Raw genomic sequence first — 16269 nt, 5'->3', positions numbered from 1 at the left:
CTCATATTAATACCTTATTCTGCATGAGCATATTCGACATCCCTTAATCCTACCCAATTTTAAACTTAACAACTACATATTAAAACTTATTAAACTTAACATATTAAACTTAACTAACTATTAATACGCAGTAATTAGGAGTTTATGGCAAAAGTGTTAGTTAATAGTTAGTTAGTTGAAGTTCAACAGCTTTTGGTCAATATATGCTTTCAAAACCTTTTCCTTTGCATTTTATGGAAAGTCATTCGGGTTTGAAATGTCATGGTGGTAAACAAACTATGTCATAATGTAAGTTATCATTGTAATAATAACGAATGGACTCGTCTCTTTCATTAGATCACCTATAAGGCACTTGGCTCCCTGGACCCCAGTGCAGATTTGACAACACAACGTGGCCGGGTCTTCAAACTCCAAAATGAGACACATCATCTCTTCGTTGGGTTGTATCCTGGCACCACATACTACTTCACTCTGAAAGCCAGCACCAACAAAGGCTTCGGCCCACCCGTAACCACCCGTATAGCCACCAAGATCGCAGGTGAGGGTTTCAGGCAAGGGTTCAGCTCAGATTGTTGGGTATGCGAAGTGATAATTATGCACAGTTTTAGTAAAACAGACCCTCAAGTTCCAGTTTAATTGAGTTAATGTGACAGACATTTGTTCTTTATGGAGATAGAGTATTCACATCGGACAGACTGATGATAATGTATGAAATTATTTCAGCGAACATGAACTGATGGGGTTAAATAAGCTTAATTTGATTGCTTACATAATTATTTCTTGCATTTCTAAAATTTGCATAATTAGTTTTGTCATTTTGACTTTTTCTAGTATCTTAAAGAAGCTTTGCTGGAGCGAAAATCTCATTAGCGTGTTGTGTTATTGGCATAAATATCATTGGAATACAGTTAATGTAAAGTGAATGGAATAATGAGAACATGAATCGTAAACAACATCCTCCACAAGTTCAGCCCAATTTCTGTGGCCCGCGGCTGTCAGTTCGTTCCGTTTCATAATGACGTGGCATTTGTGTAGAACGCCAGACACCATTTATTAAAACCGTATTGTTCACTGAATCTAAACACTGTAATGAGAGAGTGACATTTTCAGTATGATTACATGGTAATGACCTCTGAGTCAGGCTTCCAAATGGTATGCTTTCTCATAGGAGTAAATACTGTGAAATGAATGTTTTTACAAAAGCATGAATATTAATTATACATAATATTAAAACATAGTTATGTGTTTGAATGGCAGCTGAGTTCAGACTTCATTATAAGCTAAACTCTAAACTCTGTAACATGCTGTCAATCGACACAGACAACAATTTTGACGTATCCCTCAGTTTATGAAAACAGTCATTGCATAGAAATTTAAATTGCATAGAAAAACAAAAAGCATACATTGACTGCAACATAATCAGATATTAATATTTGGTTGGTTCTCTCTTGTTCTTGCATGTGTTCACAATTTCATTGTTTGACAGCCTGGCCAAAAAATGTCCACACGATTTGGCATGTTCCATTGTGTTATCACAGATAAAACTATTGGCACCAAGCACAACTATGCAATATGCCTACAAAATCGTATTATGTAATCATTTATATTACCATATAATATTTGGTGAAGATGTCACATTTCGTAGGCCGGACATCACTTTTGGCCACTACTGTATACTCAGAAATATTGGTCATTTTATACTTGCAAATACAGTTGATTCATGCTTGTTACATAAACCAAAAAAAAAAGTGCTTTTTAAACAAAAAGTGCTTTTTAAAAAGCTTTTTAGACATCTGTTTCTCATCCATTTGTCCTTGTCACTTGAAATGAGGTTTTCTGAGCTATACAGTATGTACTTTCTTTATATCCTTTCTTTCTTTATAATCTGTGTCCTTTAACAAGATTCTGTGTCTGCAGCTCCATCCATGCCTGAATATGAGACCGACTCTCCGCTCAATGAGACGGACACGACAATCACCGTCCTTTTAAAACCCGCCCAGTCACGAGGGGCCCCTGTCAGGTGAGTTTGCCTCTCATCATGCCACCGGCCAGTCCAAAGTATTTTGCTTATTTGTTTTACATCGATTGATTTTGTATGCAATTAACACATTGTCTAAGAAAGTACTTGTCAATTGTGGTCATTTGACAGTTTTATTCAAATGTGAATATAGAGAGGACTGGATATGATGAGTGAATTTAAAATTGTAATTTGCTGTTAATAAATTAATGAGGTTAGGAGCCTGAAAGTTCGTCTCCTTGGGCATGCTGGACCAAACATCAGCTGTAGATACTCGTTGACATGCTGATTGTGTCAAAATAATAATAATAAAAAAAAGAATCCTTTTTAAGAATTATTTTTAAATCTGCAGATAGATACAAAACACGTTAAAAGACAAGAATACACTAAATTACCCATGATCCTTCTCTCCAATCATCCAAGAGGGGTCCAGCGCATCGTCTGAATGAAGAAGTGCATTACTGTTGATTCACTTGGGGTCCTGAGGGTTTTTAAATGCAGTCATTCAAATAAGCATCATTTGTATGCTAAGCCTTCAAGGGGATCCTGGTCCATTTGGCTGTGTTTTGGCACGCAAACAGAGTCTTTCTCTGTGTGGAAATTCAGTCTGTGAATGTGCAGCAGATTTTGGCAAATTCTCGAAATTGCAAGTCGCCACTGACTTGGAAGAACAGCACAGTTGATGTGCAATGGGAGTGCATCAGTAATTATGACAATTATTTGATTGCATGCACTATTCTGAGTTGTTTTTGTATGTGGCATTATATTATATTATAAATATTTTTTATAATTGGTGTTAATTTTTGCATACTTATATTTAATATATATTTAAGGGTAAAACCAAAACCTGCAAAACTGATGCAGGTTTTATAATAAGTAAGTGTGAAAATAATTTTTCCACTGTTAGTGATGTTTTTCCATTGTTAGTGTGCTGTATGAAGCATATGACCCTGGCAATCCATAAGTGTCTTTATGAAAAATACGCAACTGAAAATTGTTTATAATTACAGAAGCTTTCGACCAGGGTTACAGCGGACGCACAACACACGACATCCAGCGTGCACTTAAAGCCATTAGTTTGAAATGGAGATCCTGTGTATCTGAAAGAGAAAAGCAGGCAGGCCTCTTTGGTCATGGGAAATTATCCCTTATGAAAGATGCCAGATTAGAGGCTAGGATAATTTGCCACGTCTTTTCGGCGAAACATACATTTCCCTAATTGCACATAATTGGGAAGTATGTTCTTGGCGTAAGACCACATAATTGCAAACAAGTACTATTAGCACAGGGAGCTCAAAAAATGTCCTTATCTATTCACCGTGTACTGAAACACACACATGCCTCTCTTCAATCCTTCCCCACGATGAGCACTTTCAAAAAGCCCCATGCACACCTCCCCTCGAGCTAATTACCGTAGTAGAGATTTCCCTCTGCTGGCACTCTACCGCATCGCCTGCCTCATAGTTTTCTCTCATGAGGAGAAGCTGTGTATTTTTTGGGTCTCATGCAGGTTTAAAGAGTTGTTTTTTTTCTTCCCAAAAAAGAGAGTTTAATAGAGATGTTTAGCAGCTAGCTTGTTAGAGTTAGAGAATTCTTGATGGTTGACAGGGCCTTCTGTGATTCTTAGAAAGCTACAGGAAGAGATGTTCTTGATGGTTTTAATGGCTCATTAAATTGCCTCGGGCACAACTGCCTCTCTCTTTTTTGGATGTGCCATCACTAGCTGAAGATATTTCCCAAATCAAGAGGCTGCAGTATGCTTAAACGTGCTTAAAGAAATATGAAATCTTTTTACTTTTCCTAATACATGCTGCTGGTCTTATTGTGCACAATTCATCAGTGCATGTTATTCTTAAGACAAAAAGTAGTTTTTGTAATTCCCAGTGGATTAAATCAAGTCATGTCCTACTGTTTTCTTATTGAATATCTTGTTTCACTCAGCAGTATGTCACAGAAATTAAATGTGTTGTTTTAAAAGAGGTTTCATGTTTTACTTAAAAAAAAACATATTTGAATCGAGCCTCTTCACAAATATTTCTCATCAGAACCTAACTACAATAATGACATATTAGGTCCTTGTTTTGATATTTAGTACATTAATGCAACTTATTTTTTCTCCAGTGCTTATCAAGTGGTGGTTCAAGAGGAACGGAAGAAGAAAGTTCGCAGAGCCACTGATGTGTTGGAGTGTTTCTCCATTCCTGTTAGTTTCAGAAACGCCTCCATCTTGGATTCACCTCACTATTTTGCTGCCGAACTTCCCCCTGTTAGCCTTGCTGTAGTACAGCCCTTTACTATAGGAGACAACAAGACTTATAATGGCTACTGGAACGCACCGCTGTCACCAGCCAAAAGCTACAGTATTTACTTTCAGGCCCTGAGCAAAGCCAATGGGGTGAGTATTTCATTTACTGAATTACATTTAATTTAATTATATATATGTGTGTGTGTGTGTGTGTGTGTATATATATATATATATATATATATATATATATATATATATATATATATATATATATATCCTGTTCTGTCATCATTGCTTTGTACCAATGTTAGTTTTTGCTTAGTATTATGTAACTTTATTACTTTAAGTTTGGTGAACTTAAACCATTTAAGGCAATCGGTTTCCTCAAACTATTTAAGTAGCTATATCGTTTTCAAGAATTGTTACCTGAATTCAGTCTATATGAGTGGAATAAACTTAAAATCTTTAAGTTGAGTTTACTCAAATGATTGACTAAACCAACAGTAAAATATAAGTGAATTTAACTTCATGTATATGAGTTTAGAGTATTCATACATCTTGGTTTAAATGGTTTTAGGCATTCGGTTTCCTCAAATGGTTTGAGTTACTGTAACTTACTGTAACTTATCGGGTTTTACAGTGTCTATATATTTATTTATTTATATATATATATATATATATATATACATAGATATTTTAATAATATTTAGATATATAAATTCCACATATTAGCGTTTAGCAGGCATAATGCGCTCTGTAAAGGCTCCGCTTGGGCCTGCTGCATTGCTCTGCGTTTTGAAGTATGTGGTTCCCGATTTGATTGGATTTGATTCAATTCAATCTCTCAGTCTCAGGCGGCTGGAGAAAAGCACTCAAAAACAACCTCAGACCGTGACCCAGATAATTTGATTGGAGATTCATGCATAAAATATGGATTTAGGTTGGTAGTTCAGATTTGTTTTCAACTTACCTTGTTCCAAGTGTGTTCGAGAAACGCTCGGTATAAACGTGTGCCATTTGATCTATTCCACGCCGCAAAGTAACAAATAAATTCACAATGCAGTTCGGTGGTGAGATTACCTGACATATTGATAGCTATTAAAACGGGCTTGATGTAGCAGTTGCCATTAGTAAATTCATTTATTGATTTGATGCATTTGGTGCGGTTTTGTAAATGATATTTATGCATAAAAAAGTGTCCCCAAAATGGATTGGGACAATAAAGTGACACTTAATAATGTCTAAATGGGATTACATTGCATAACAAAATATTGTGCCAAGTGCACATTTCTTTGTACCCTTATGTATCTAAACATTTAGAGATGTTTAAGTGTCACTTAAATCTCCAAGTACTTGTTGGGGTCACTGTAAAAGTTACTTCACAAAAGCAGAACATCATTTCTAATGAGTAATACAATGCAATGCTCTCTAATGACCGATCTTTGCTCCATAATGTCAGCATGAGCAGGGAACTGAAGACCACATTAAATTTGCTAGTCATCATTATCACTTTCCAAAGAGGCAAAATGCCAGCATGCCTTTTAAAGGCTTTTTCATTTGCTTAAAGATGAAGTGTGTAATTTTGGGGATGTTAAAATACTTTTTCTTATCTCTTCTTAAGCCAGTCGTAGATTGCTTCCTCTGCATCTTCAGGGCGACCTTTAAAGACAAAAAATACTGCTGTTTCTCGATCTCACAGTGTAGCAGCAGTCCATAAACAATGGCATCTCAGAGTGCCGCTGCCCACAGAGTTTCTCCTGGCACTGCTAATAGCACCAGGTCGTTTTTGATAAACTTTATCACATCGGTCTTGCCAAAGATGGCGAGAGAGGGAGGGACAGTCAGGGGAATAGTGGTCTCAAACTGTTCTAAGCTAAATTAGGATTCCTCTGCTTGCTTTTGTCCCTCCGGTGTGTTTGTGAACAGGACCGCAGACGCTCAGGCTAAAAGAGCAAGTAATTGCCGCTGCAGGCATCTTTTGTTCTGAAAGAGGGATACGGAGTTGTGAAGAGGCACTCACTCGTTTAAGTGGCTGAACTCACACTAGACAGAGATTGAAACAGACACATGCAGCTTTTAACAAAATGGAACCCGCAAAGCACGTCCTGTCTTCGGTGTGTGGCAGGTGAAAGGACAAGTTTGTGGCACTTTGTTTCCACTGACGTGTAGCTCTAATAGGAACAAACACTCTAGAGGAAAGCAGCTTGCATTTAAAAGCCACGACCTGTCAAAGGTGAAACCACTGTTTGTTGGAGTGTGGCAGCTATTATTGGACTACTTGGTTAAAAAAAGTGTTTAAAAATGTTTCCCCCTGGTCAAGTGTTAAATGGTCAGTTGGCATGTCACATAAATTAAGATAAATATTTAAGAAACATTTATTTAGCAGCACTATTTCTAAATCAAACTGTAAGAAAAGGTCAGATTTTCCTTTTTGCAGTGCAAGTCCTTACAAGATGCTCTTTAGAATTTCGATAATAATAATTAGAATAGGAATAATAGTTTGCATTTAAAAACTGTATAGAGTTATCATTTGGTCATTGTGTAACGGAGGCCAGCTAGTAAGAGCTGCGTGAGGTAGTGTCCTCGTTAAAATGCGCGCCTCCCATGCCGGAGACGACGGTTCAAATCCCGCTCGAAGCTGGTCGAGTAAGACCGGTTACGTTGGTGACGTGACCCGGATGGGAGTACGGTTCAGGAGGGTGAGTGTAATGGAAGCCAGCTAGTAAGAGCCGTCTGAGTAAACCTCACTCCCTTGGCCTCAAGAGGCGCATGAGCAGCTGTGGTCTTTAGCATCCTTGGCAGCGCACCCATCTCCCATGCTGAAGACGCTGGTTCGAATCCTGCTCGGAGCAGGTCGAGTAGGGCTGGTTACAAGTGCAATGAAATACTTTGAAGTATTCATATATTTATGAATATGATTAATCGCTTCTTAATTACATAAATGAAATAGGAATAGCCTTAATCAAGGGTTAATTAGTGTATCACCCTCTTCCTGTTGTTCTGTACAGTTCATCAGCGTCTGATAGCATTGATACTCTTAGATGGAGACAAAACATTTCTCTCTCGTGGCGGTTGGGAGTGTTTTTGAAGCGTCTCGCACTTGTTTCACACGTTTTTTTTGTGATTCTCTTGCCGTTTCTTTGTTCATTTACACCTAACGCTACACTCTGCTGTCATGCTTTCCTTTGTTCTTTATGAAAAACAGTGCTCTGTATGAATGGAAACACTATAGACAGCAAAAGCAACTTGTGTCATTGTTTTTTTGTTTTGTTTTTTGGTTTCTTTTGCCTAATCCTCTTGCTAATACTTCACCAGACTGAAGGTGTTACTCTCGAAAGCAACAGCTCCTGAAATAGTAGCGCCGCTGTCTCAAATACCTCCAGACGACTGGCTGATGCCACTTTTCTTTTGTCATTTTGTACTGCACGTTTCTTTTATTCATTCTCACTGGAGCGTTTTTCCTCCCGAGCCCCTAATGTGTAGATGATTGCCTCAGGAGGTTGTTGTAATCATTCATACCCATGTTCATAATTCATAATTATAAGCATCCATTTCACAATCTGTTTAAAATGCTACGGAAACTGGGTGAACTCAGCTTAAATTATGATACACTTTCATTTGTGATTTTGTTTATCTCCCTTTTGTTCGTCTTCTAGAAAGTGATGTTTTTTGATCAGCCTGTTTGTGCAACATGCAACAGTTGATTATGACAAATAAATAGATTTTAAAAATAGAAAACAACTAGATTTTTACTTTTGGTTAAACAAATAACAAGTAGTGCTTGCCCGTTCAGAACTCGATGCCCTGTTGCCCTGTTCAACCAGAAATGGGAGCGTTTAGCGGAAGTTCTACCCGGAAGACTCTAATGCACGTCATTGCTCATTTTCTAATCAATCATTACACGTCACCTGAGTATTTAAGTTCTGTTCCCACCCACTATCGTGTTCGCAGATACCATCGCCGGCGTTCAACTTTTCCTGAAAGTTTGCTTTGGCAAGCCGTTTCGAACTTCCAAAAAGAACACAAAAAGAACTTCGTTTTGGCCTGATTTTGTTCGAAATGACGTCACATCAGTTCGTTCTTCGATTTCGTTTGAAGTATACCGGGGCCTTAAGTCTTGCTGACATTCTTGTCCCAAGATATAATTGCTAATGGTTGCTTTGTCATTGCTATGGCATTGTTGGTGATCTGCAGTGAGTTCTGGGTGGTTGCTTTGTGGCTTTTGGGAAAATTAATAGTTTGTCTCTCACAATTTCATCATGTATCATGTCTATAGCGTATATGCGATTTATTGTCCCTTCTAGAGGCCCAAATTTGGCAGAAAACAATGTGTTTGCACTTGTTGACCTAGTTAAGTAGCTGTTTTTAATCAGGAGAGAATTGTGGCCAGTGTGTCAAGAAAACTGCTGTAATGGCTAACTAATCCATAACATGCTTCAGAATTGAGTGAGTGACCAACTAGAAAAACTTATTGACTGTAAATCTGCTGTCATATGGATTAGCTCTAGTAGGCATGGCAAAAAGCTGGACAGTGACATGAAATCCATATTCTTCAACTTCTCTGGCTAACCATTAAGCATTTGTCATAAGAGTGCCATGTTCTTTTTAACTCCCTGAGGTCTGAAAACGCGCCGGCGCGTTTTGCAGGATTTTTTTCACATTGCAGAAAAACAGACTTAAAATACTCCGTCATTTCTTGTCATAGAGACATAAGTAATATATCAATTGAAACTATAGAATGTCTTATTTTATTTGTGTACACTCAGAGTAAAAACACAATGTTGTGCTTTTTGTAAAATAAAGAAAACTAACATGATGCGTGATCTCTCCTTTCCCTCTGAACGAAGTCCAATCTGATAGTTCTCAGAAAATGAACTGTAACTTATGAATACTAATGACAAAAAAAATGACACTTACGTCTAAAGAAACGTTGAAATGTCAGGTTTTAAATCGTGCAAGTCAAATTGAAAACAAACATTCTGTGTTTATGTAATCTGTATGAAAAGAGAGCCATGTCAGAAGTCTGTGATTCAGCTCATTATCCGCTAATGCGGCCACTCCCACGGAGGGAGCGCTATTCAGACGCAAATTCAGAGGCAATACATGCATACATCGTCTCAATCATGTATTTATTGTCTTTAAAGGTGTTTATTTGGATGTTAAAGCAATGGTTAGCGATCTCTAGAAGACATGCCGTTAGTTCCTAGTTCCTTTTCTTCTTTATATGAATTTGTGGCCTAAAGGTGTACAGAGAGCGCCCTCCGGCTGCAGTATGAATTGAAAATACCATTCCTGAAATGTCCTCTTCTTCTTTAGAATAATTTGTGGACTAAAGGTGTACAGAGAGCGCCCTCCGGCTGCAAGTATGAATTGAAAAAACAGTATCCAGCACTCATAGTGATGACAATAAATATTACTTCTCAGTTTAGAAAACTGACATAAATATATAAGAATCCATCAATATTTCTCCAAATGTGCATGCTTTTAAGCTAAAAGGCTATATGAAATGCCATAGAGGTAACATAATTGTTCCGACACTTTGCATCACAGAAATACATTATATTTTAAAGAATATAATAGAATACCATTATTTTAAATTGTAATAATATTTCACAGTATTGCTGTTTATGATGAACTGAGACATTATTACAGAGGGTTTTTTTCACAGCCTACCTGACTGAAAGGCCTCATTAATATGCAAGTCATTTCAGGTCATTATTATGTGATTCTTTTTGTCTTCTCAGGTGTAAATGGCCCATTATTCATGCAGATTCACGCCTCCACGCATACTGTGTTTCTTGACAAAAAGTGTCTTACAAAAACTAAATCAATATATTGTTTTATATGAAGGAGTAGGCAGCATAATTTTTACATAATTCTGAAGCAAAAACTCTAGTCTACAACCTCCAATACCCAAAAGTCTTGTGAACACAGATTTAATATACTTTTTTTGGCCTTATTTCAGTGACTTAAGTTTTTTGTTTTTTCAATAACCACGCATAAACATTATTCCTTCAAAAATACAAACATGTACATACATGTTCCTCACATATTATTGTAGCCTAGTTTGTGCTGAATACAGTGTAATGACACTTTTGTCATTTATATGTTTATGAACAACTGAAAAAAGCACAAATGTCAGGGCATGTCAAAACTTCTCCAGGCCCCAAATCAGCCTCAGACTCCAGAGGGTTAAACACATCAATGCCAACTTGTCATTCATGCTTAGTAAAGTACAGTCGGTTGGATTGGTCTGTGGAGAGTTATTCGCTTGTTTTCTCTCTTTTTGCTTTCACTTTCTTTCCAAACTTTCCATTCTTTTTTCCATTTCTCTTTTTTGCTTCCAATTTGTTTCAGATCATCATAACCACCATAGCAACCGCAGAGCAATGTGCTAAGAGTAACTCGGCATACCTTAGCAACATACTGACAACGAGCCACGGCACTTTAGCATCATTGCACAGACCTGCACCACTTACCTTTCCTGTAGAAAATGTAAAAATCCAGTATTGATATATGTTCTGCTAACAGTAATATTGTAGCCTACCAGTAATAATTGAGTTAAATTATTTGAGTTTCTCACCTTGCAGCAAAGATTTGTTCTTTTTCATTCCTCTTTTTCCATCTTTCTTGGCCTTTCTCTCTCTGTCATTACACAGTCATCGTAAAAAGCCTTTGACAGTCTGTCAGTGAATTATTTGACTGGAGGGGCAGACAGTATAGCTCAGCTGTCACTTCCTGTAGTGATGTTTCCCATCAGCCGAGACCCCCTCCTATTATTCCATTCCCCAAGTCCCAACGCTCGGGCTGCACTCAGAAATGAAGCACCGTTACCATGCGGCCCTCACCTCCTTCCTCTCACCCTTTCTCTTACAAAAAGTACTGGAGCGGTACCATGGTTCAGTGGTGGTATCAGAAATGTGATGTGTACCATGGTACTGAAATTCATTTACCATGATGATTGATGATTTATTATTTAGTTCACCTACAAAAAAGTACCAAACAGTACAATGGTACGATCATGGTATTCTTGGAAGTACCATAGAATTTCAGAACCTTGGTATATTTCAGAGAACCATACCACTACTGTTAAAAAGTTTTAGGTCAGTAAGATTTTTTATAGTAAAAACAGTAATAATTTGAAATATTGTTACAATAATAACATAAAAAATAACTGTTTTGTATTTGAATTTATTCTAAAATGTAATTTATTCCTGTGATCAAAGCTGAATTTTCAGCATCATTACTCCAGTCTTCGGTGTCACATGATCCTTCAGAAATCATTCTAATATGCTGATTTGTTGCTCAGGTAAAATTTCTTCTTATTATAAATGTTGTGCTTTTAATATTAATATTCATATTTTTGTAGGTATACATTTTTTTCAGGATTTTTGATGAATAGACAGTTAAAAAAGAACAGCGTTTATTTGGATTAGAAATATTTTGTAACATTATAAATGTCTTTACTGTAATTTTTGATCAATTTAAATTGAATTTTGCTGAATACAAGTATTCATTTCTTTCAAAATAAATGAATCTGACCACAAACTTTTGAATGGTAGTGTACTATTACCATCTGATATCATCACTGTACTATGGTACTTCCAAATATATATACCTCCCTCCCTCCATGCATCCACAACCCTCTTAAAATTTGAGCAGTATTATTTTCACCCATTTTACATTGGCCAATGTGTTTGACCCTGCATGTCCGATAGCAGTCTGTGACAGACAGATGGTCTGCTCACATATGGACCCCTCTTTGCCTCGCTGTGTCAATCCACCCCCTGCTTGAATGCCACAATCAGATGGGACAAACCGCCACTGACAGCAAGGTCACATGTTAGTGGTTGCCCTTTTCCACTGCATTGACGGTTAATTTTTCAGTGTCAACAGTGTGAGTTGGGGTTGGTGTTGTGTTTGCATTCAACAGCAATGGATGTATTTGAGCAACTCATATTGGTTTTGATTCCGCTGAGCCAAATTGATATGTGCAATGAAGTGTTGCCGAGGGGACTTTTAATATTTCTGAAGAGTGGCACTGATAATGGCACAGTGAAGTTATAAAATAAATGCTAGGAGAGAGACTGCCTGTATTGCCTCTTCAATATGCTTTTCTGATTGATTTATTAGTGGTGTTTTCTAAGCCGAGCTTCATTACTGCTAGGTTAGGGTTAGGCATTTAATCAAGCCCCTTACCTTCAAACATGCAAATGATACCTCAAATCCTGTTGAGAAGATGTGTGCTTTTACTTTTCTAAGCAACCAGATGTATGTTTTTCAGCTGGCGGACGACAGATCCCCTAGACTTACAATGAATGAGGGACTGGGGCCATATATAGCTAGCTAGAGGTCAGAATATCATAGACTCTAGGATTGACTCTTTTGACTTGGGCCAGTAAGTAACCATCTGGCAACTACCCAGAATACCCTAACAACATTTTAGCAGCTTTTTAGTGATCACATACTAGATATAGCATTGTAACAAAAAAAGCAAAAACCAAGTATTTACCATGGTAACAAACTATTTTTAGTCTGTTTTTATTTTTCTTCATATAAGAATCAGTTGGCAGATTAATTTGAATGATTTATACAGAATACAGCAAAGTGATATTGAGTGGTGCTAAAATAAAGCAAAAAAATAGCTCTGAATTTTGAAAAATATGTGTTTGTGAGGTTTATTTATAGTAGGCTGTCATTTAGCTGATGATTTTATCAAATGCAACTTGTAATGCTCTTATTAGGGTAGAAGCATACTCTGGGCATGTGTGCAAATACAGGTGTGAATGCTCAGCCACTGCATTGCACGCTCAAAAAAATAAATTGTTGAATGAACACAATTTAATCGTAGCACCCATTATGCATCTAACCAAATCAAGTAAACTTGGATTGCTTTGAATATTTTATATGAACACAATATACATTTGTAGTTTAAACATTATCTTAATATGTCAGTGTAACTTATTTGCAACTAGTTACTAAAATGTTTGTATTGTGTTTCTGTGGTAATGCACATTAATTCAACATAACTCTGCCTTCTTACACCAAATAGATTATGTCTTGCTCATGTGTGGCTATAGTAATTAAATGAATATCTATCTTATTGTTTCAATTAAATTTGAATTTAAATTGATTTATGCAAATATTGATGTTCTAAGTTGATTTTAGAGCCATTGCCACTAATGCAGCTAGGATCAACTTAGGTTTGTGATGCTTTTGGGAAACTCTACCCAAAGCACTACCATAGTGAACACTTCATTATTAATGTGAAATGAATTTTTGCTAGCTGGTCCCCAACCCAAACACAAGTGCAACACTTCTCCACAAACTTTTAAATACCAACATAATAGAACAGTAACCATTAAAAAGACACTCCATTTTCTCATTCTCAAAAAAAGAAAAAAATGCTTAAAATAACACTTTATTTCAACATTTACTCTCTCAGTTCAGCCCCTTTACAAAGCATGATGGGAAATAAAAGTCCTGTTTGATTGTTTGATTAACTCCTGGTTGGCTGGTTGGGTTACTTGATTGAAACATGTTATTCCAATATGAAAACATCAAGTTAAGTCGAAGAGTAATCGTTTCAAGTCAATTTAACATGAATCAATCACATCTAAACCAGAAACCTGATACAATGGTGTTGAATCAAAATAAATTGTTTAAATAAAGTGAACAGCATCAAAAAGTGCAAATGCAACTTAATGCTCATTCTTGCATTGCTGTGTGGGAAACAAATGTCTGTGCTATTAAACTGGTAGCTAGCTAGCAAGATTCTCATCAAACCGTTGCACTGCTATGACAGTAGTTTACTTTAAAGAGAAAGATGAGCATAGAAGAAAACAATTTATGCTATATAACCCACTGTGGCAACGCTGAGATTGGCACACTTTTCGGATGTTTAACACAGGCTGCTATATAATATAACTTAATGAATTATTTCCATTAGCAAAACCTTTCAAGGCCCTGCGATTTGAAGGCATTATTGTTTATGTGCCTACTGAGATGAGATGCACAAGGACAGCAGATCTATTCAAAACAAGTGGCTGTTGTAAACGCTCACAGAAACACATGGTAGCATCTGGCTTCCTGTCTCAGAGCTCTAAACTTCCATGCAGACTTCACACTGAAATCTGCCGACTAATTAACACCTGTCACGCCACACATGGCATTCGAAGGATGCAAGTGAGATTTTTATCATCATAACTGGCATTCCAGGCAGCCATGAATGCTTTAGAATAGAATAGAATAGAATAGAATAGAATAGAATAGAATAGAATAGAATAGAATAGAATAGAATAGAAAAATGTTTTGTCATCTAAATAAACAGTTTTATTCATATTATTGTTTTAATATGATTATGATCAAAACAGGTATATGTGGTATGGTTGTACACGTTTCATCACCTTTTATTCACATCTAAACATTGATCAGTGAACATAAAAAGAAGCTAAACCTCTAAAAGCTAAAATCTCATTGGTTCTTGTGGAAGCTCAAATGTGCTGCGTAACAGACAAGAATGAACCTCATTGGTTCTCGCACGTCATGCAAACGGTTCGGTTTGGAACGAAATGATTGTGAATAATTAATGGCAGAATTTTCATTTTTGGGTGAACTAACTCTTTAAATGCCTTAACTTAGCTGTAGTGACTTTACATGAAAAGTAAATAATGTTGGCTTCTCTCTGTTTCGACCTCAGCACTGCATTTGTGAATCCTTCACTATCATTAGAAATGCGGTTATATAATTAACTGTTTCTTAATGTCACGCACCTCGTGATGAAAATAACCCGCACTCCATTGTGTTGCAATTACTAAGATCACTGTAGCTTGACAAAAACAATGTTCTTCAATACAGTTTCATTTTGACATTTAATTAAAACACAAACTTTCCTCTCTTCTTCCAGGAAACCAAAATCAACTGTGTGCGACTAGCTACCAAAGGTATGAGAGTTGTTTCACTTATTGTTAGCTTGTATGAATGACACATTTTATTATTGTTATTATTGATTTATTCACTTATTTTGCTTGTTTCTTTGTATATTCAGATGAGACATGCTTTGAAAAAGTTCTTTGGCTGGGTTGATATTTGGATAGTTCTGTCTAATTTAAGTTCCTGTAGCCCAACACACTCAATGAAACTCAAGTCATGTTTTGGTTGGAATTAAGCAGATGTAATATCAGAAATGTTGTTTCCTCTGTATTCTTAATAGACCTTTGATTTTATAGTGGAACCTATTACTAAACATGATGAGGTAAAAAAAAAAAAAAAAGAAAAAAAAAGGACAAAGTCTTTTCATTATACAGTCTGAAAAACCTCAGTTGCATCAGACTGAGATTAGCACTCCCGGTTTCATTGAAAAATCTGAAATCCCATTTTATTTTACCTGCATGATTATCTGCCTCTGGCCAACAATTTTGTTCAGTTTCTTTTGCTCCATTTCATTTCCCCCTCTCTCCGTAAAAAGACCCTTTTACATAATCACTTCCAGGAACAGAGCAATCACAAGAGACTTTCTATTATTTAATGGACATCATGGATAAAGAGACACTATAGCCGTGCAGCGCTACAGACTCATCGCATTTTTTTCTTTCCCATTCTTTCTTTTCCAGTTTTCTTTCATACCTTTTGGCTTTTCTCCATCTTATTCAATAAGCTTGCTTCTGCGCACACCTGTTTGTTTGTTTGTTTGTTTGTTTATTTTGCTGAACTCATTTTATTTTGCTTCATGTCAGGCTTTTTTTTTCATTGCCTGTTTTCCTTTCATATCCCAGATAGTTCCATCCTGAGTTGGGTTCTTATGATTGTAAAAAGACAATTACTTTTGTGTTTCTGCTTTTAAAAGGTGATGCCTTTTATACAGACAATTGAGGTTGCTCGGCCTTTCCTTGTGTTTTAATGTTGGAGTTTTTAATAGGTTTAGATTACGGGGTGAATTCACTAAAACGGTTGCGTGATTTTTGCTCATGCTATTTAAGCAAAAACCCTGTGTCTTATTCATTTACTA

The 16269-nt window shown here is 36.6% G+C and overlaps 1 protein-coding gene across 13 annotated transcripts in view; it reads left to right on the top strand.

The window, feature by feature from the left end:
* Window positions 1-16269, top strand: part of ptprt (protein tyrosine phosphatase receptor type T) — a 321273-nt gene that overhangs the window by 208975 nt on the left and 96029 nt on the right. For all 13 annotated transcript variants that reach the window (XM_048199084.1, XM_048199081.1, XM_048199083.1 and 10 more), the window contains exons 10-13: window positions 337-538; window positions 1918-2020; window positions 4139-4412; window positions 15169-15205. In XM_048199084.1, coding sequence (XP_048055041.1) covers window positions 337-538; window positions 1918-2020; window positions 4139-4412; window positions 15169-15205 — 616 coding nt within the window. The remainder of the gene's footprint in view (window positions 1-336; window positions 539-1917; window positions 2021-4138; window positions 4413-15168; window positions 15206-16269) is intronic.

The sequence above is a fragment of the Megalobrama amblycephala genome, linkage group LG8 (genome assembly GCF_018812025.1).
Source record: "Megalobrama amblycephala isolate DHTTF-2021 linkage group LG8, ASM1881202v1, whole genome shotgun sequence".
Classification (NCBI taxonomy): domain Eukaryota; kingdom Metazoa; phylum Chordata; class Actinopteri; order Cypriniformes; family Xenocyprididae; genus Megalobrama; species Megalobrama amblycephala.
This window is presented reverse-complemented; position numbering and strand designations above follow the sequence as displayed.